At 29.6% G+C, this 20,666-nt stretch overlaps 1 protein-coding gene across 1 annotated transcript in view; it reads right to left on the minus strand.

Annotated features, from left to right (window-relative positions):
* LOC118198914 (uncharacterized) overlaps window positions 1-20,666 on the minus strand; it is an 85,188-nt gene that overhangs the window by 21,584 nt on the left and 42,938 nt on the right. The window contains exons 12-18 of the mRNA XM_085810234.1: window positions 18,283-18,357; window positions 14,870-14,980; window positions 10,368-10,552; window positions 5,328-5,381; window positions 5,052-5,105; window positions 3,607-3,630; window positions 1,177-1,302 (exon numbers count right to left, since the gene is read on the minus strand). Of these exons, the coding sequence (XP_085666360.1) occupies window positions 1,177-1,302; window positions 3,607-3,630; window positions 5,052-5,105; window positions 5,328-5,381; window positions 10,368-10,552; window positions 14,870-14,980; window positions 18,283-18,357 (629 nt within the window). The remainder of the gene's footprint in view (window positions 1-1,176; window positions 1,303-3,606; window positions 3,631-5,051; window positions 5,106-5,327; window positions 5,382-10,367; window positions 10,553-14,869; window positions 14,981-18,282; window positions 18,358-20,666) is intronic.

The following is a 20,666-nucleotide window of genomic DNA, read 5'->3' on the forward strand; positions in this document are numbered from 1 at the left end:
ATAAAAATGTGATTTCCTTAGCAATCCTTACACTGGATTGAAATATTTTTTCACTTAGAAGGAAAAATGCCATTTAACCGGTATAGTGGTTAGCGTGGCCAAAGCGCCCAGGTTCGAATTCCGGGGAAGGTGTGGATGTTTGTAAATGAATAGTGCTAGTGCGGCATGGCAGCATTCTAAAGAGCTTATCACTTCTAGCAACAGTCTCTGCTAGACGGGACTTTTCTGAGAAATGAGATTCCGGTAGCACTGGTTTAAACGGAATGATTCCTAGAAAAAAGAGCCCCACTGGAAGCAAAGTCTCGCCTGGCTAAGAAACAATGTAGTGGCTATGCGAGATTTTTTCAAACCTCACCGAAAATGTCTTGGCTGGAGCTCTGTCTCAAGAAGAGATCAACTAGTCAGACGATATTTCCACTTCTAAAGGATCATGTGTTCCCAATCTTAGCGATAATCGATTACTGTTTGGCATTTAAGTCTTTGCAGTAAGTGAAAATGGTAACTTAGCTACGTGGTTTCCTGGAAATGTGCGAGCTCTGAGAATTGTTCCTTTTGATATCCAGTCCCGCGTAGTTGAAACATAATGTGATTGGGACATAAATATGCTGCGAACCGAAAGCCCTCTTTGTGGTTAGGATTGGGAGACCCTCGGGCCCATCTCCCCGGGGTGCTGTCCATCAAAATTGGGGGCGGAACTGAGTTAAATTCGCACTGTTATCTGCATGGTGCTTAAGGCTGTTGCCAACAGCAGGCATATTCTTATGCTCTTTGCCATGAGGAATTTCGTGGGCCTGGGCTGACTACATCAGACAAGTGAGCATAAGCAACAACAACAACAGCAGATGGAAAATAATTTTGTTCAATTAGCTTAAGAAACAGAATGCATAACATGCATCTCGTTCTATCCGTAAAACTGTATCACTTAATATTTTAAAGATATAAAATTCTTACATTAAATTATTCACACATCACTCGATAATTTCTTCATTTTCGGTAAATAATTTTATTTCAAATTTGCCAAACATAGACACTTAGAAATTCTCACCATTCTAAAATAAAGTTATTTCAATATATTTGAAATTCATTATTACCAAAATTTCTTTCCATCAAAGCAACATATCTATAACCATTATGCATATTTATTAAAAAAAAATAGCAAATAAAGAATTAACATACTCTTTATCAATGACACTCTTTCTTTTCTCATGGGCTAAACCAATCTGAGGCGTCACAGAAGCAAACAATGCAGGTAATTGAAGAGCATCAGTTTCCCGTGGTTGATCTGCTGGAGGGATAGGAACACTGTAAAAATATAACAGATAAACCTGGAAGGTTTTCATTCATAAATGTGCAATTACATACATTACTAGTAAGATCATTTTAGGCTGGAATGTCTTGATGACTGTATTGCAGCAAATTTACTAATTTAGCATTAATGATTTAATATATCAGTTAGAATTAAATAGGTACCATGAACTTTAGCAGATGTTACCACAAAAGGCATTAATTACTAATTAATTTCATTATGCTGTTTTTCATCTGTAACCCTGTTAGTAATCATATTAGCATATTCATTTGCCAAATATATTACTTGTCTTGGCATATTCTAAACCAAAAAAAAAGCAAATTTTATGTTGTTTGATTATTTAACCAACTATAGTGAGAAATATAACTACTAGCTGCCTAAGAGGCAAATGCTTTCATGGACAATTTCTAAAAGAAAATTATTTTTTCCATTTGTTTTACTCAAGAAGAAAAACTTGAAAAAATTGCTCATTTGCTAGGATTTAATAACAGCTTATTGATCGCTGTGTGAGATATATTTTTTTTAATTAATGTTTTTCTTTTACAGTTTTCTCTGTTAAACTCTTACTACATGCATGCAAAAATCAGACTCTCCAAGATAAGCTCTCTGTCTGAATGCAGTTTTTCAAGCATTATGATAATAATAAAAAAATCTAATGTGTACACCACATGACTTCCTTATACAGAATATTAAATTATAGCATTTTTTCTTGCATTTCATTTAAACTTATTGGATTGAATTAAATCTACTTCGCCGACAGCGCATAAACCACAATAGAATAAATGCATTCTTTAAAATTCACTCTAGTATTTGTTTAACATAGCGACACTCTGGCGCTAGATTCACTTAACAGTATTATATTTCGTTCATATTATGACTCATAATGCACAAAATTTATATCATTTAAAGAATAGAATTATCTAATCGTTGCCACATGTTCTATTCAAATACTATAATAAAGCTAGAATGATGTATAAAAGAAATTAAGCAAATAAAACAAAAAAGAAATGGTTATTTTTCCTCGAAAAAATTCCAGAAAGGATTAAGCATGATTTAATTTGCAATAATAAATGAAGGCGTTATTTTTGTTGTTGAGAAGCTAAGTTTCTCTAGATTGGGAACAAATCCACTAGTCTGCTGTTTCAAATGTAAACAATCAATGGCCGCCATATAAAAAAGGCTTAGCGGCACTTTTATATTTTATATATTAGAAATATGTTGATATAGTTGTATTTTTAAAATAGGACAAATGATATAAAGCATATTAATTCAGCATTTCACTGTTAAATGACAAAACATTAGTGTAAAATACTTTAAATTTAACAACTAAAATTGTTGATAATTCTAAAAATATTGCATACAGATTTACTAAAGGCATAAAAACCTTAACCGGAAGATAAAAACAACATAATTCAATCATTTTTAAAGCAAAAAATGTTCAATTTACAAACATATAAGAGTAAAGAAGCCGAGATCACTGAGCCGGGTAACAGAGTGGATATATATATAAATATATTTATATACGTTTGGTGCGGCCAATTGCAACCAAAATACGAGGTGCACATCTACATGTTATAGCAGTCCTATATACAAAATTTCAACGTTCTGAGGCTACTCGTTTTTGAGTTATGCGAGATACGTACGTCATACGTTCGTACAAACGCCACGAAAAATTCTCTTCAGAATTTATTTTAAAGCAGTTTTATAATTTTTTTGGAGGAAACGAGTCTTTTATTCTGTCCTTACGTACAGATATCACGTAAAAACTTCGTTAAATTACATTCGATAGTGGTCAAAATGGATATTTTCGTTGAAATATTCTGCCTGAAACTTTTCGCGATTACAATACTTCCTTTTTACTTCGTACAAGGAAGTAAAAAGAATTTTCTACTGATTGCAAGAACTTTTTAAAAGGCCTGAAGAGAAAACTGGAAAATCTTCTTTTCACAGATATAAAATTAAAAAGAGCCTATGCTAAAAGAAGTTCTGAAAAACAGAAAATTGTAAAAATGCAATTAGAGAGAATATCTCTAAGTGCATTTAAAATTAATTATCTCAACCACTTTAATTTTCATTTACAAGTAAAGATGATATTTTTTATCTAATTTTGAAGGTTTGTTAGGAAATGTAAAAGCTAAAACTGTGAATTCAAAACTAAGCAACTCACAACAATATTGAATATAAAATAAAATTTGTGGAAATACCTATTATTCTTTTATGGATGGGAACTGAAACTGAAAAAGCTGGCATTTTGTAATTTAAACCAAATGTTACAAAAGAAGGTAATTAATTATACGTACCTATCTATATCAATAGTAGGTAATCTGAAAGAAAAAAATATATATATAAAACAATTCTAAAAAAAACTATTTTAACTTTTTCATTATCATAGCAGATGAATTAATTTATGTGTTCACCATGAGTTCTGCGAGAACATATGACTTATTCATCTCAATAATGATAGTATACATAATAAATAATACAGTCAAAAGTCGTTAATTCGGACACCCATAATCCGGACCTCAAATCTATAAACTTTCTACGCATGCATCGTGTTGACGCATGCGCATAAGACCTTTACGGCTGCGAATATGCATGTGCGCATGCGCATAATACGTTTATGCATTCTTGTTTAATGTATAACAGACGGTATAAGCTAAGCTAAAATTATCTAATTCAGTTAATGTTGCAGATTGCGTTGTTCCTTAATCTTCGAATTGGATCCGGCTTATTATTTTTTGCACACTGTTAGAGCAATTTTATAAAAGTAAGCTTGAACTTTCGATTATGTCAAATAGAATTCCCGATATATATTACTAATATGTAAAGGATCTACAAAGCGAAAGTATGTTTTGAAGTCCATTACACAAATAGTGGAATTGCTGCAAAAAATGGATAAAGGCATATCCTTCGTTTCTCTAACCATTCCGAAATCTGTTTATCAATTTCATGCTGCTCTGTGGCGGAGGGAGGGGGGATATCCGCAAGGCGCAATGAATTGGAAGTTGATCTGTCAGCACTATCCTTATCTTCAGGGCAGATGTTTTTATTTTATTTGGCCTATAATTCCTTACTAAATGTAGTATTTCATCTCGATGTGCTCCGTCTTTGATATGATTTAAATCAAATTCCTCCTCATTATAATTCACTTCCGATAGTGAAGAAAGTGACACAGAGGTTATTGAAAACGAAAAAATTTCAATTGACAAATTAGTCGGTATTCTCGACACAGCAATTATAGGACTTGAACAGCGGAACTTTGTAACTGAACAAGAAATTATGTGTGTTTATAGAATTAAAGAGAAAGTATTATCACATAAAGCGAAGCAACTTAAACAACTTACATTGAAAGATATATTTAATAAAGTAAACAAATAAATATTAAGCTTTTTTTTTTTTTTTTTTTTTTTTTTTTTTTTGTAAATTTTGATACCCTTTAGATCATAATTGTACTTTATTTCATAAATTACGGTTTCATATTTTGAATTTTATAATTTCTGCATGCCATCTTACCAGATTTAAACTGATGATCTATAATCCGGAAAAATCAATAATCCGGAATCGCCGAAGTCTAGACAAGTCCGGATTAACGACTGACTGTATTAGAAATATCACAATGACTAAGTGTGCAATTAGAATAAAAAATATAAGTTGATTCTAATGCAATTCTACAGATTCTGTTGATTTTACAGGCAAAGAATTCTAACAAGAACTTCATGAACAAATATTAGAACAAAATATTAACTTGACAGAAGTGACATGTTCAGCAGCACCAGACTGTTGAGTTTCAGCAGATGTTCTGTAAGAAAAATAACCTAAATTATAATTTGGAAACCTAAATTTAGTTAAATAAAAATAAATTTTAAAAAAATAAACCAAATTACAAAGAAAAATATGCATTTTATATATTAAAAATATGTTGATATAGTTGTATTTTAAAAATAGGACAAATGATATAAAGCATATTTATTCAGCATTTCACTGTTAAATGACAAAACATTAGTGTAAAATAATACTATACCCAGAGGTTGTTTTTATTATTTTCAGAGGGGAACCAGTTCCATTCCCATACTTCCTAATATAAAGAAACAAACTGCATATAAATGGTTGAGTGGCATTTAATATATTTTATTGCTACAGTATACTTTTTAATATACAGAAAATAAATCTAAGAAAATCTGCTATTGTAATGAAGAAATTTATTTAAATAACATATGACAAATAATCTATTTCAGCACATTCATTCTTTTGAAATGAAGGGGGGATTGAGCTGAATATACATAATATTAAGAGGAGAAGAATGTATTATAATTATACTCAATAAATATCAATCTAATACTCCCACAATATAATACAAAATTCTGACTATATCCCAAATAAATAAGAAATCAAAATGGATAGCATGAAGCAAAAAATTATACAAAGACCAAAAATAAAGTACACTTTCAACTGAATAAGTAAAAATGTAATATATACTGATATAATATTCTATATGAATGAAGCTTTTTTTGGAGGGAAGGATACATCATTCTTCTAATGAAATTAATATTTTATGACACACTCTATAGTTCTAAAATATTTATAATATACCACAATTTAAACTTCTTATATATCAATGGCAGTGTAATTTAAAATATTACTATAATGATTAAGCTATTCTTCAAACACTAATTAAGAATTAGATACTTAAATTAGAATTCAAAATAATAGATCCTCTTATGGCAATACTAAAATTCCTACCAAAGATCTGGAACTGTCAAGACTTGAAAGATTCCGGATTTTGGAAATTTCCCAATTTTACGTCATTATTTTAAATCCAGTAAGATGACATACAGATATGGCCTCACTGGGGTTTCCTTTATTATTTAGGTCAGACAGAAAAAATGCTAACCTTCGCACAACCATTTAATGATTGAAAATGTGATCGCTGCAAACATCAATACAGCACCAATCAATGTATTGTTATTGGCCATGGTTCTATTCCCTAGCCAGTGGGTGTATGAAAGTGACACAGAGGAATCTGAATTAGCTGGGATAAAAATTGCATTTATGTCACACCTGCTTATTTGTTATATCCTCCATTTCTAAATTTTGTAATGAGGAGAGCTTTCCCTCCCCTGTTATACTGGTCTGCAGATTCCAATATTCAATCATTCCAGATACTGGATGACTGAATTTTGGACTTTGTACTGCATATCATTATTATGCCATTTACCATTTTGATGCGGAAGAAGACATAAAAGCTATTTTAAATTAGATACACTAAAATCAAATCATGTTTCAAATAGCTTCAAAAGAATAATAAAATAGCTCCTAATATCATATCTATATTAAGAGATAATATTTAAAATAAAAAGTAAGTAGATGGATTCCCCCCCCCCCAAAAAAAAGGTTACAAACATTAGCATTTGAAAAGTAATTATTGTGAAGAGGATACTTTATTCCCAGAGTGTAGACAGATGGCAGTAGTTGTCTAGAAGTGGTTGAAGTGAGTAGGTAGAGCAAGTCTGCAGATGTGTCAGAGTGAAATGGCATGACATTTAGAAAAGTGGTCTCGGTTGGAGGTGTGAGCCATGATTTATTGCCCTTATCGATTATGTGGAAAGAGACCATACCATTACTGATGATTCTTACTGTGCCACTTAGACAAGGTTATGTGAAGACACCAAAAGCAAGAGCCCTGGCATGTTGAGTGATGGTGTCATCCTCCTCAAATTTAAGTGGAAAATCTGGAATTGCTCCTCCCATTAGCACCCACTGACTATTTTTTGTTTTGTTTTGTTTTCCGAAATTGAAGGAACATTTATCTGGAATGTCTCTTCGAACAGAGATGTGAAAAACAGCCACTGAGACTGGCTCAATGGGTGGGATGTGATTTCCACACAGCTGGGTAAAACAAGTTTGTCTTACATTCAGATAAATGCCTAAATAAAATTGGTGATTATGTAAAAAAATGATAAGCAAGTATGCCTCTTAAGTCCCTTTTGTATTTTCTGTCTATTATTTATAAATAATTTTTTATTACCCTTGGTAAACTTTTTTTTTTTTTTTTTTTTTTTTTTTTTTGGGATCCACCCTTGTATATACAGTTCAGTACAAAAATTTAAAAACTGATGTAACTACTATAGAAAGTTTGGATGTGTTTATCTGAAGACAAAGAAAGAGTTAAGACTTACATTCCTGCTAGCTTAGCTCCTCGTTTGCATGAAAAACATCTGTGAAAATAAATAAATAAATATCAATTATTTTCTTTTGAGGAAAAAATAAAAAGATCATTACAAAATTAATGGTATAAAACTGAAGTAAATTCTTAGAACTTTTAATATGTAGCTGCAAAACTAATTTTTTTAGCAAAATAATTTATTTTTCTTTATGCAAATAAATGCAGTACTTTCACTTACATACTAAAAACTACAACATAGTACAGCTGTTCAATTTTGTAAATAATCATTTGATTATTTCGCTCCTGTATAAAAATGCATACGAAATGCAAATTTTGGCAAAATCATAATATGTCAAATGAACTTCCCACAGTTAATTGAAGTGAGCTTTGCTGTAAATATTGTTACCAAATGTACAGGCGCGGTGAGTTGGTTTCCCCGCAAAGCAGTTTTAGGGTTGCCATAAAATGGCACCAAATGTGGCAAACATAAAAGGCATGGTTGCCACGTTTGTTGAGAAATCACCCATTTGCAAAATTTGGAGACAAAATTGGCGATATACTATGGATGGTTGGAGAACCTTCTGGAATGAATTCTTACCGGTTTAGTCCAGAATGTTCCCGAACACAAGCCGAAAGCTATATAAACCGTGCTGGTCTGCAGTCAGCAAGTGTGCCTCTCATCGAGAGGAAGTGTGCTTCATCGAGAAGTGTGTCTCTCATCAAGAGTGTGTGTGCCTCGTCTAGCGAGTCAATCCCTGCGGAGTCGATCGAGTTGACAGCCGGGCAGCGAGTGCCGAGTGAGTCGTCGAGTCCACTGAAGGAGTCTGTTAGTGTATTGTGGTTAGTGCATCGTCAAGAGAGCGTGTTGAGCTCCCGGAAAGACTGAACCAAAGAGTCAGGAGCTGTGCTCGAGTGTCGTGAAGTGCATCGTGAGTTGTAGCGTGGAGAGTCTCGAGAGTACGTGGAGTTCCGAGAACGATCAAGCAGAGTCGGGAGCTGTACTCCGGAAAGCAGAGTCGGCTGCTTTGCAGGAAGCAGTCTCCACCGTGATAGCCTGATAACCTAAAGGCTGTGTCGCCGATCATGTCAACGTGTTTATAGTAGATCTTTGACGGCTGTAAAATGTGTTTTGGAGCTGTCCTGACAATTATTGATAAATAAAGTGTGTTTCGATACTTCATCAAGTGTCGTCATTATTCACTCCAAATCTACAACCCCGTACGAATGTGAAGGAAGAAAATAACATACCAACTGGTGTCAGAAGAGAAAAAGAAGAACGTAACAATATTTACATTCTTTCCTGATATGGAAGATACAGTCCTGAATAGTAAAGAAGATAACTTTTAACACAATTAAATCAAATCTAATATTACTGTTTAAAAAATAATTTTTTAACATTAATATTGAAAATTTTAAAATAGTTACTAAATCGAGCATAGATTCCATAATATAAATATCAAAACTGTGTTTCTAACAAAATAGCTGAATAGTTTATCAACTAAATACGGCTTCAGTAACTCTCCTGAGATTTTGCAAATTTTAAAAGGAAACAAAAAAGCAGAAAGGCTTACACCATTGGAGTATAAGAGAATATTTTAGATTTACACACAAATGAAAAACATCATGGTGTTGTAAGAATCACATACTTGCTAACTTTGAAATTTTATAAAACAGAAGGCTTTCATTCTGTGCAACAGCAGCATTTTAAAGGAACTTCAAATTGACTTTAATTTACTTTAATGCATGTAAAGGTAATGCTAAGGTAATGTATTTATAATGCAAGCTAAGGCACTTTAATTCACTTTATAATGCATGCTGATGTAAAATGCATTAGCATTTAATTGGATTTGTAAATTTTATGTTCCTTGGACAATTTTCTTTTCTAGTTTTCTTACACTTTTATAAGAAAAGTTTTTGTTTATTGAAGTACTTTCAAATACGATAAAATAAAATAAATAATTAACATGCACAGTATATGTGTGGATAAATTTAGTAATGTATCATGTATTGAAGCAACAAAAGTAAATACAAATATTAACTAATTAAACATTGCATGAATCATCTTATAAAAATCTACAAATGTTTACAGTAGATTAGGACAACTCAGAACAAATAACATTTCGTATCACAAAGATCAATAAAATGTAATTTGCTTAATTTAAATTTCATGAATTCAATAAATTTCATTTATTGCTGGGAAACATTTTCCTCAGTAAAAGGCCCAAAATTAAAAACTGGAAGATTCGACAATCTACCGAGAGACTAAGAGATGTGATAAAAAACCAGGAGTCTTCCAGTAAAACTGGGACAGTGGCAACCCACAAAAGGTATGAAACATTTTTTATAAATAATTAATGAGTAATGACAATGTTATTAGTCAGCATTTTTACTCCACAGGAACCAGATAAAAAACGAATTCTTTTATACTTTACTTAAAGAAACTTTGCAGCTGAAAGTATATGCTTGATAGTGATATTTTAAATCCTTACATAGTAACATAATTTTTAAATTAGAGGTATTTGAGAAAAGCTCTCATTCCTTCAGAAGGAAAGAGAAAATCTTTGGCTACTAAAACTAATATTTCAGTAGTCAAAATACTTTCTAGCACCTTTAAATTTTAAAACTGGAATCCTCGTTAAAAGAGTAATAATTTAAATTTAGGCTTTACTGATGAAAATACAAAAATACAATTTGCAAAGACAAAACTGTACTTTGTTATCTGAGGGTTAGTTAAATACAACTTTTAATTATTACTAAGTATCTTTATGCATTTACAAGATAAAGAATATGAAATAATATTGTTTGATATGAACAATTCTAAAGTATAAATTTACAGATTTTCGTATTAGATTTCGTATAAATTTACAGATTTTCGTATGAGAGCATTGAGAGACATACTTTGCAATACCAGGAGCATCGGGAAACAAATGGGTTAAGGCAATTTGTTTTATCTTCACCTGTTCATACAGAATAGCTTTTATTCTATTTCGAATTGGTTCTGTTGCAGTAATAAAATCTTCGGTATACATTTTTATGGAAAGTTCTCTCCTTATTTTTAAAACATTCTCATTCATTTCTTCCTCCTACATTAACATAAAGCACTATATTAATTCCATAACAGGATCTGATTGCACTACTTTTCTGTTTTCCAATTTTCAAAGTAGGCACCATATGCAATGATGTAAAATTTAGCATTGACAAATTTTTGTGATAAAATTTTTTTATTAAATGAAATGTAGTTTCAAGTAACATTAGCTGTCCAACATTTAGTTTCAATAGAACTTTAATGCCAAATAAATTGTAATTTACAATAAAGTTAAATCAGAGTAGGGTTATCTTGTAGAGACATTAGGTATTTTTGGAAGCAGGCAAGATGAAAAATTAATAAACACCTTTGCCGGAAATCGAACCACGGACCTCTCGAATACCGGCCCAGCGTGCAGAACCACTACACAAAGGCATGCGTAGAATGTGGGAGAAATACCTTATAATCTTACCCATGCACTCAACCTGGTTAATTAGTTCTTAGGTATATTTTAGGTCAATGGTCTGCAAAATGGGGTACATATAACCCAGGGGGTCCACAAAGTGATACTTTAGGGCACCCAAAGGAAGTAAGTTCACGATCATTTTGCACATGTATGTTTGTGCATATGATATTACATTATATTACAGGGGTACAACTTATGATTATTTGGTCTTGGGATACACAATCAAAAAGGTTTCTAGATCACTCTTTTAGGAGATAGAAATTATCACTTAAGATATCAGAATCTTTTATTTTTCATGCTTATTTTGCATTTGCTTTAAATTATTAAACTGGAACAATTAGTAATTGATAATTTCAATATTTGACCAATAATTTATTTCAGCAGGATGTTATCTGTTAAAATAAATTAACAGATATTTGGATACTTTATAATATATTTATTTCTACTCTGAAATTAAAAAGAACATATTTATTATCTACAGTTTTATTTAGTTTGTTATAAATGATATTAATATTTGCTAAAAACGTTTTAATTTATAGAAATGGATAACAATACATCTAAATTTATAAAAAATGATACTTTGAATATTTTTTTTTTTTTTAATTTGCAAAAGATTAAATTCAGTATGGTTAAAATAATTTATTCAAAAATGTTTACAGAAATGTGCATCAGATAACTTCTATATCTCAATACATTATATGAAATTTGTATTAACCATACAATAAATGAGCATTCAAGCATGATTTCTTAAAATTAAAATATACATTTATAGTTTTTTTAAATATTTAAATTAATTACTACATTATTATTTTTATACATTTTAAAACTGAAAACCATTTTCAATTTTATGACAATTTTAATAAAAATTAAATGGTTTTTATATTTTATAAGCTATTCTAATTTTTAAAATACTGATTATTTCACAAAATTTAGCTATAAATACATTTTTAGATTATCTGCATTTCCAAAAATTTATGCTGATTTTTGTTAAAAAAAAAATTTCTTTTTATGCAAAATGTACAAATAACAAGTATATATTTAAATAGAATCAAATTTTCATTAACAGCTGTAAAGTATTTTTATTTGTAATATATAAATAACTTAGTAAAAAAAAATAGATTTTATAAAAAAAATAGATTTAACCACTTTAAACTTTTGCTAATATTTTTTACTTATTACATTTTATTGTAAGTTCTTTTCCTAATAATTTAATAAAATTTTTGCTTTTTTTTTTATTATTTTTAAAATTTTAGCTTATTATAAGCAAAAGCTCAATAAATTAAACAAAAAGGCTTCATATAATTTAACTAAATATTAACTAATTCCTAAAGATTCAATAGGTATAAATGTGATCCCAGCAAGTATTTAAAAAATTAAGCAAGATAAACACTTATTTAAAAACTTCTAATTAAACTAAGTTTGCTTAAAAAGCTATTCTCAAAAGAGGAACTTTTGAAAATAAGCATTTTATTGGTTAAAAAAAAAAAAAAAAGTTTTTATGAAATAACCTTTGTTTAAAATGGATATGATAAAAATTTTGAAGGAGAAAAATAATTTTTCTGATAGTTTAATGGAAATAATAGATTAAATATTTCTATTTACAGAGTTAATCTACAAAAGATTGCAAATAATAAAAACTGGACCAATAAAAAAGATAATGGCTTATATATTTGACAATGTATAAGCTATGACAACAATTAAATGTATAGATTTTGTTATTTAGATACCTCACACTTTTAATTTTTCCTAACATAAAATTGTAATAATAAAAATAGAATTATTTAATCTATTATTTCCTTAAACTATATCATAAATTATTTTTCTCCTTTTAGTGCACGAATTGTCATGCCCATTTTAAATAAATGCTTATTGTATAAAAACTTTTTTTTTTAATTCTATTTTATTTTCTGCTTTTTAATCTCAATTACACTCTATTGATGATGAATTTTTAGTCAATAAAACACAATAAATAATAAAATTGTGAATTAAGAAAAATAACTGAATATCATTCAGAGAATGAAGAAATCACTTTGAATATTCATTCATTTTTTGAAATTCGATGTACTAACAGTGTTACAATAGGCATTTTACTTGAGGCTAAAATGAAAAAAATGAATATATCGCCAATTTATCATTAAGTGCTCTAAGATGGCAAACTTTGTGATTAAGTGAGCTTTTGGCAAAAACAAAAGCTATGTTCCTGCAAGAAATGCGTCTTTCTCCTTTATACAACAAATTGTTTAAAATAATAATAAATAAATAATAATAATAATAATAATAATAATAATAATAATAATAATAATAAAAGCTCAATTAATACTTTTCTATCTTCTTGTTTTAAAAGAGGGCAAAGGCAAAAAGTTTGTTTTATAATCTCGGAAAGTTTGAAGACAATAATCGATACATTTTTAGATGCTGAAATTTTAAAATCATGAATGCCAAATAGTCTAAAAAAACTTGCCAAAAGTTTAGAAATTAAATTACAATTTTCACTCCCATTCTTTTTGATGGTGCAAACAGTAAAATTCTGACATAACTTAGATTTTCTGAAGATATGTGCAAGAAATTATTCAAGCACTAAATTTAAAAAAAAAATCTAAATTCTGAAAAAAAAAAAAAAATTGCTTCATTGTATTACATTGTCACCGACAAACAGTGTATAAGTACAATGTGAACTTGATAGCTTCTCAGAGGGTAGCTTAAAAATTGACGACAAAATTACACTCACAGTGCATGTGTAACATGTATACGAGCCAGTTTCCCTTAGAAAGTCCTCCTTGAAAGCATCCCTTCCCTTAGGCAGATAGCCCTAGTGTGCTTTGCCATAATTAAATAAACCAAACCAAACCAATCCACTCACAGTGAAATACCATGAACTAAATGAAAGTTTACAAAAATAGAAACATACAAATTTTAAAGTTTAAACCAAAATAAAATATTCTAGAATGACACACTGGAACCCCGTTTAAACACAAGTGTAAATATGATTCGAGCATGTGAACCTAGAATATTTTATCTCATTATTAATTTCATTTTAACCATGGTGTAGTAGTTAATTTTTAAGCTCATGCCATGTAATTAAAAAAAAACTTATAATTAATGCATTAATTTTACAAAAATATTCTTCATTTTATATAATAGCAATGGAATGATAGTACCTTAAATGTTATTAAATTTTATATAATATTATATAATAGTAAAGTTGATATGATATCAATGTATATTTAAAATTTAAGAACAATGATATTTTTCATTGTTATCAACTTATTATTACACCGCTTTGTTTAAGGACATCATCAATTACAAGATGCACCCCATAATAATAATTTTTTGTTGTGAAGTTGGTAGCATTTGCCAATTTATTGATTTAGCAATATTCTGAGAGTTTTCAGTAAATACAAGTAGTAGTAGTGCTCCCGTCTATCAACTTTAACATTTAATATAAAGAGGAAGCTGCGAGGAGCCTAAAAAAGTTGAAAGTGTTCCAGACTAATATGCTCTTTTGTTTATTACTCAAAGATTTTAGTATGAGTGATTAAATAAATTTAAATAATCAGAAAATGATTATGCTGTTAATAGGAATAGGTTTAAAATTTAATATAAGATTACCTACAATATAAATAATGTATCTTTATTCTCATATACTTCTACTACTATATATATGTACACATATAGCGTCAGTAATTTCATACTGATGCATCTGTTATTTGTCGAAAAAAATTGATTATATATATAGTGTATATATAGATAGATTAAATATATGTAATTACATTATAAGTATTAATGCTAAATAACTGTAAATGTGCTACTTAAATAAGCCAGGCAAATAAGGATGATGGCTTTTAAAAAATAAATAAAATAAAACAACAGCAGGTGAATTCATATTCATACAGTATGATACTTACTCACATTTATTTTCACTGTAATAGTTAGCCTTTCCACATCATCTTTTATGTCTTCTATTACAGCAACAAATTCACTTCTATCTAGTTTATTACCAACCAATTCTATATCAGCTTTCTAAAAAATAATATAACAGCAACAGATAAAAATTATTTTCCCTAAAAATATAATTTATTAAATATTCAACTGTATTTAATGTGTCACTTAAGAACTGAATTATAAATCAAAATGCTCTTATAAATTCAATACTAAAAATTTTAAACATAAATATACTGATCTTAACATGTTGCCTATTTTTGTGATATTTTTCACTGTCTCAAAATTCTTTTAAAATTCAATTTGAAAAAAACCAGCAAAGCTTTTATGTAATTAATAGGTAATATTGTATAAATAGAAGTTCATATTCAGATCAAGATTATACTAAGATAAATAATGGTAACCATGTCGCTGGAAATTAATTATAGAATCACAGATTAGTTATAGAACTACACATTACTAAGCTAGAAGTATAAGAGCAGTGAATTTTTACTATAAAAATTATGAACAACATTTTGTCTTCCTTCCCTTTTCAGTTTTTGATTACATTGTGTCATAGAATATGGATTTAAAATGAGAATTAATCTAAAAGAATAAAATAGCAGCCTTATTCAACTTCATTAATACTCAAAACAAATTAAGTGCTATAAATATGGGAACAGATAATTTGGAATTTGAACTTCCAATCACAATACATGACTATAGATAGGAGTTCCATTTCTGAAGATTCTTTATAAGAACAAACCAAAAGTTAAATTTAATGCAATTTTGCAAAATTACATTGAGTTTTCCGTAATTCTGTAAACATTTAACTTTAATGTCTCAGGCAATCATGAATTTCTTCCAATAAAATGAAACATAGCTCATCAGTGGGCCTTAAATAAAAAAAAAAAAAAAAAAAAGTTGAAACCTTCTTACAATTTCTGCAGAAGCCAAAGCCTTATTAAACCTTTTGTAAATTAAACTTAAACCATTTTAAATCAATTAGTACTTAAGTCATATCTTAGCTTAGGAACTTAAGCAGGCACAAAAATAATTTTACCAATTGGCAGTTGCAACAGTGTTAACTATAATGGTCTTCCAGCTGATGCCCCTCCCTGACAAATATTGCTTGCCTGTCACCTGAAATACACACTTCTGTATGTAAAAATTGCAACAGAATGAAAGAATCATGCAAATAAGGGAAAACTTAGGAAATGCAAAGAAAGATATGATGCAAATAATTAGAATTTCAGAGTGATTCTGTATGCATGAGCTCTTATAGAATCATGTTAATTGCATAAATAGAAGAATGTAACAGAACATTAAACAAAGTGTTTTGTTATCTACCAATGATAAATATTCCATAAGAAGTCACTATGACTCATTAATGATAAATGTCCCAATATAAGCAAGCTGCATTGATTGAAAAAGAGCAAATGATCAGCCTGTGAAAGAGTTTTCTATCATGAAATAGCAGCTTATATAGGGCATGACGTCTCATCAGAGATGCATGCATGGTAGCAATGAACTCAAAAGAATTGACTAAGTCACAAACATTCCAGCAAACCATAACATGTTACATGATTGATGGATGTTACTTCTACATGGGCTGACAGACCATGCAGAATTTTCTTGACAGTTAGCACAATACCAAAGTTGCAGGTGTGCCATTGTTAATATCAAAAGTTCACCAGCAACTGATGTGCAATGGTTCATGTGTATAAATTCCTTTGTACAGATATCCTCAGCTGCAAAATCATTGATGGCTGCATGTAAAATGAGCTCATCAACACATACACTGTCATACTGATTGGCCACAAATTACACTTTCTTACAAATCTTATGTCATTTTAGAGTAGAATGATGGTCAAGAATGCATTATACACTCTACAGTTGAATGCCATTATTCCTGAGTGTATTATGCAGCATCATACTGAAAGAATATCAAGCATGATAGTTTGAGGTGCCATTAGATATGATAGGTGATTTTGTTGTACTAAGAATCACGAATACTCCCAGCAGCAGATATTACATCAGGGTGGTTCTAGACACCAAAATCTTTCTCAGCATGCCAGATAACACTTTTTTCCCAGCCTGTCAATTCATCAGACATGTCATCCACTGAATATGCCAACAACTTGCAACAGGATTTTTTAGGCCAGACACTAGTTCATGACACTTGTTTGGCAGCCAGTACGGATCAATTCTGAGTTTCAATAGAAGAAATACTGAGTACTATTCCTATGTGCACTTTCAAAACCTGTTTGGTTTCAAGGTTACAATGAGTACAAACTCTTATTGTAGTACGTGGTAGCTTCACCAAATATTGATTTTTGGCATTTAATAATTATTGTATTACTCTGTGGATTTTATTCTTTTATATCATTACAGATCGTACATGGAATAAATCTCAAACAATTCTCATGATTCACTTATGGTGTTGCAAATTTTGCGAGAAAGTGTAGTAAGAACAGAAACAGTAAATAAAATTGAAGAGAAACACTAAATTCAGTTGAACAGAAACAAAAAAATCAATTGTAAGAATAGAAAAAATAAATTGCATATAATGTTTTCAATTACATAACTTCTATTTTACAAATTAATAAATTCCAGAGATCCATACAGAAAATAACAAAGCATAACATGTGGAAGGGTTATACACATCATAGACACACTGAAGATTAAGAATATGACTGAAACAGAAAAAGCTTGCAACAGAGAGGTAGACAATTATTGGCAAATTACTGTCATTTTTTTATCACTACCAAAATTCTCTATCTTTATTCTCTATCTATCTAGTATATTTAATCTCTATACAGAAAAACTGAGTGCACATGTTATTTTTATGAGAGTTTAATTAATAATTAATAATTACTAAACTAAAATAGCATGTGAATATCATATTTTAAAAGAAACTTGATCCAGATCTTAAAAATTGCTCCCAGAAATATGACAATTCACTTTGATTATTATACTTGCAATATATACAAATATACTTACAAACATATATAAAAATTTTAATTTGTTTATTTAAGCAAAAAAGAATTTAATAGTGTGAGCTTCCCTCATCAAGAACTAGCTGGACAATTCTGGATAAGAAGAGCTTACATTATTAAATAGTTCCTTCTTGCTTAGATAAACAAATTTGAATCTTTATTAAATATCTTATATTGCTGCAGCTTTATGTGCCTTTTAAAACCCATTATGTATTAAATTCTGTTTTTCTTTTAAGTCTCCCCTCCCCTAGTTATAAATACTCACAAGAAAGTATGTACCACCACATAGTCATTAAAACCATTTTGTAACATTATATCATGTCTATAAATTTATTTCACATAAAAGGTAAATAAATTATACATGTTTCATAAAATTACATTATCTCAAATATTTAATTTTCTTACCAGTGCTAACATTTCATACATTTTTTCTTTATCAGCTTTTCTGGTTTCTAATCTGTCCAATACAGTATTTACATCCTATTAAAAATAACTTATTAACATGGTTTTAAGATTACATGAACATTTTATTATAAAATTACATTTGCTTCCTTGAGTCTCATTTTGGAATCAAATTACACATCGGAATTAGGCTAATGTTTCTATTCACTTATACCATACAGCTGATTTTGCTGTATTGATAAAATAAACAATTTATATACCCTCTTTTTAATATTAGTTTTAATGAAATAAATTATTAGAAATTGAATACTGCTGTAAATAGATAAATTGGCCTTTAAATAGGTTAAAATATAAATAGGCCTGAAATAATATTACAAAATTGGTTGGTGCACCAATTTAAGACCATCAAACTTTTATATAAAATGACTAGTAAGTACTCAATTTAATTTAATCAATAAGATGAAATTACTAGTACTCAGTTTAATCTTCTACTAATACAACTTGAATAAATAGAACAACTATTCTATTCTTTGTTGATTATTTAAGTCCAATTTTAAAAAAGAAAAAGAAGAGTTCACCATTGCCATTAGACTTTTGAGGCAGATGTCACAGCTATAATAAGCACACTTGGAAAAGTTAGGAAAAGATGTATAATATAGTGTTAGAAACATAGTTTGGTATTATACTAATAAGTATAAATAAATGCCTTTTGCCTAACATTAAAAAAAATTCATAAAATCATTTTTTACAAAAATACTTCCCGAAAATGGTAGTAACAATCTCACAATGGGTTCTAGGACTTCATCTCAATACTGAACAGCCATCAAAGAACCCCGTTTAAAGATGTTCAGGTTGGTTCGGTATCCTAGTGAAATCCCTGCCCACACCATAATGCTTCTAACTCGGAATGCGTGATGTTCGGTGATGTTTTGGGACTGATTGCGTGTTCGTTGTTCACACCATATCCTTATACACTTGTCATCTGGCTCCAGAGCAAATCTTGACTCATCAGTAAACATGACATTGGCCCAGTCAGACACATTCCAATTGACATGTTACCGGCACCACTGTGATCGTGCCCTTCTTGATTGGACGAATAGAGGAACACAAACTCGAGGTACCCGGGCATACAGTCCATTCATATGTAATCTTAATGAAAAATTTTGTAAACTGAGTCGGCATAAAGGGTACTTTCATATTTTCCAGTTGAAACTGAAAGTTGGCAGAGATCTTACAACATTTGTGCCAACTATTCCAGAAGTTTGAAAGATTGTTCTTTATGTAGTTAGGTAAATCTGGACCCTTCTAACTTTTATTTAGATAATCTAAAGACACAAGATCTGGATATAATATATAAAACATTTAATTCATTCATGATATCAATGAATCATTTTTAACTCATGATTTCTTGAATTCACTCATGATTATTATTCACTTGAAGCATTCAAGGTTTCAGATTGTATGACAAACAAATTTATTAAAGCTAGTGCCAGTCATTCCAGCTGCAAAAATCTTTAATAATATTTAAAAGAGGAAAAAGAAAGAAAGAAAAAACCTGTCGTTTTAGTAAATTTGTTGCTATATTATTTGCTTAAATGAGAATTTAACTGGTGTTGTGCAGTTGCACTGTGTGTTTTATTGCACCATTTTGATGAACCTCACAGTTTCTGATGCTTTGAACATATACATAGGTCTCATAACTATGAAACTACTCCACTGCTTGTTATCCTGTAGAAGGCAGGTCAAATTTTTAATAGATATATACTATATATATAAATATATATATTGAAAGGAAAATAACATCAAGGTTGAGTATCAGGACTACATAAAATCAAGGCAAAGATATTATGCATATGTTATGACATCCCACTTCTCTATTATTGATGCTAAATCCCACCCCTTGGCAACAATTTTCATTTTTCAAGTTCTTTGTCAATTTTAATTCTTTGTTTAAGTAAATTGCACAATGCTGTTAGGAAAATGCATAATTCCTGCATAAAGCAAACAAGCAACTACTATTAATTTATATGAGAAAAATATTTTAACATCCCCAGACCTGAAAAAAAAACCTTCTAAATAACTAAAAAACAAGAATAATAGGATAAATAAGCAGTCTATTATACATGATATTTCTTTCGAAAGAAACAGAAAGTGATTCTAGGAAGCTTAGAAATAGTAGTAGTCATCACAGATTTAGTAGTAGGTGATATAAAAGATACATACAGAAGAATAGTGCAATTATCTATAGATAATTTATTATCATCTATATCTGTAAAGTCATTATGTCTGTCAATCTAATGTCTACCAAAAATGAAAATCAAATTTTGCTGTGTGCTCTAAACCAATATGGAAAGCTTGAAATATGGCAATATGTTCAGACTTTTAAA

The sequence above is a fragment of the Stegodyphus dumicola genome, chromosome 2, assembly GCF_044657685.1.
Source record: "Stegodyphus dumicola isolate Sdum_Otavi_A_Nest chromosome 2, ASM4465768v1".
Classification (NCBI taxonomy): Eukaryota; Metazoa; Arthropoda; class Arachnida; order Araneae; family Eresidae; genus Stegodyphus; species Stegodyphus dumicola.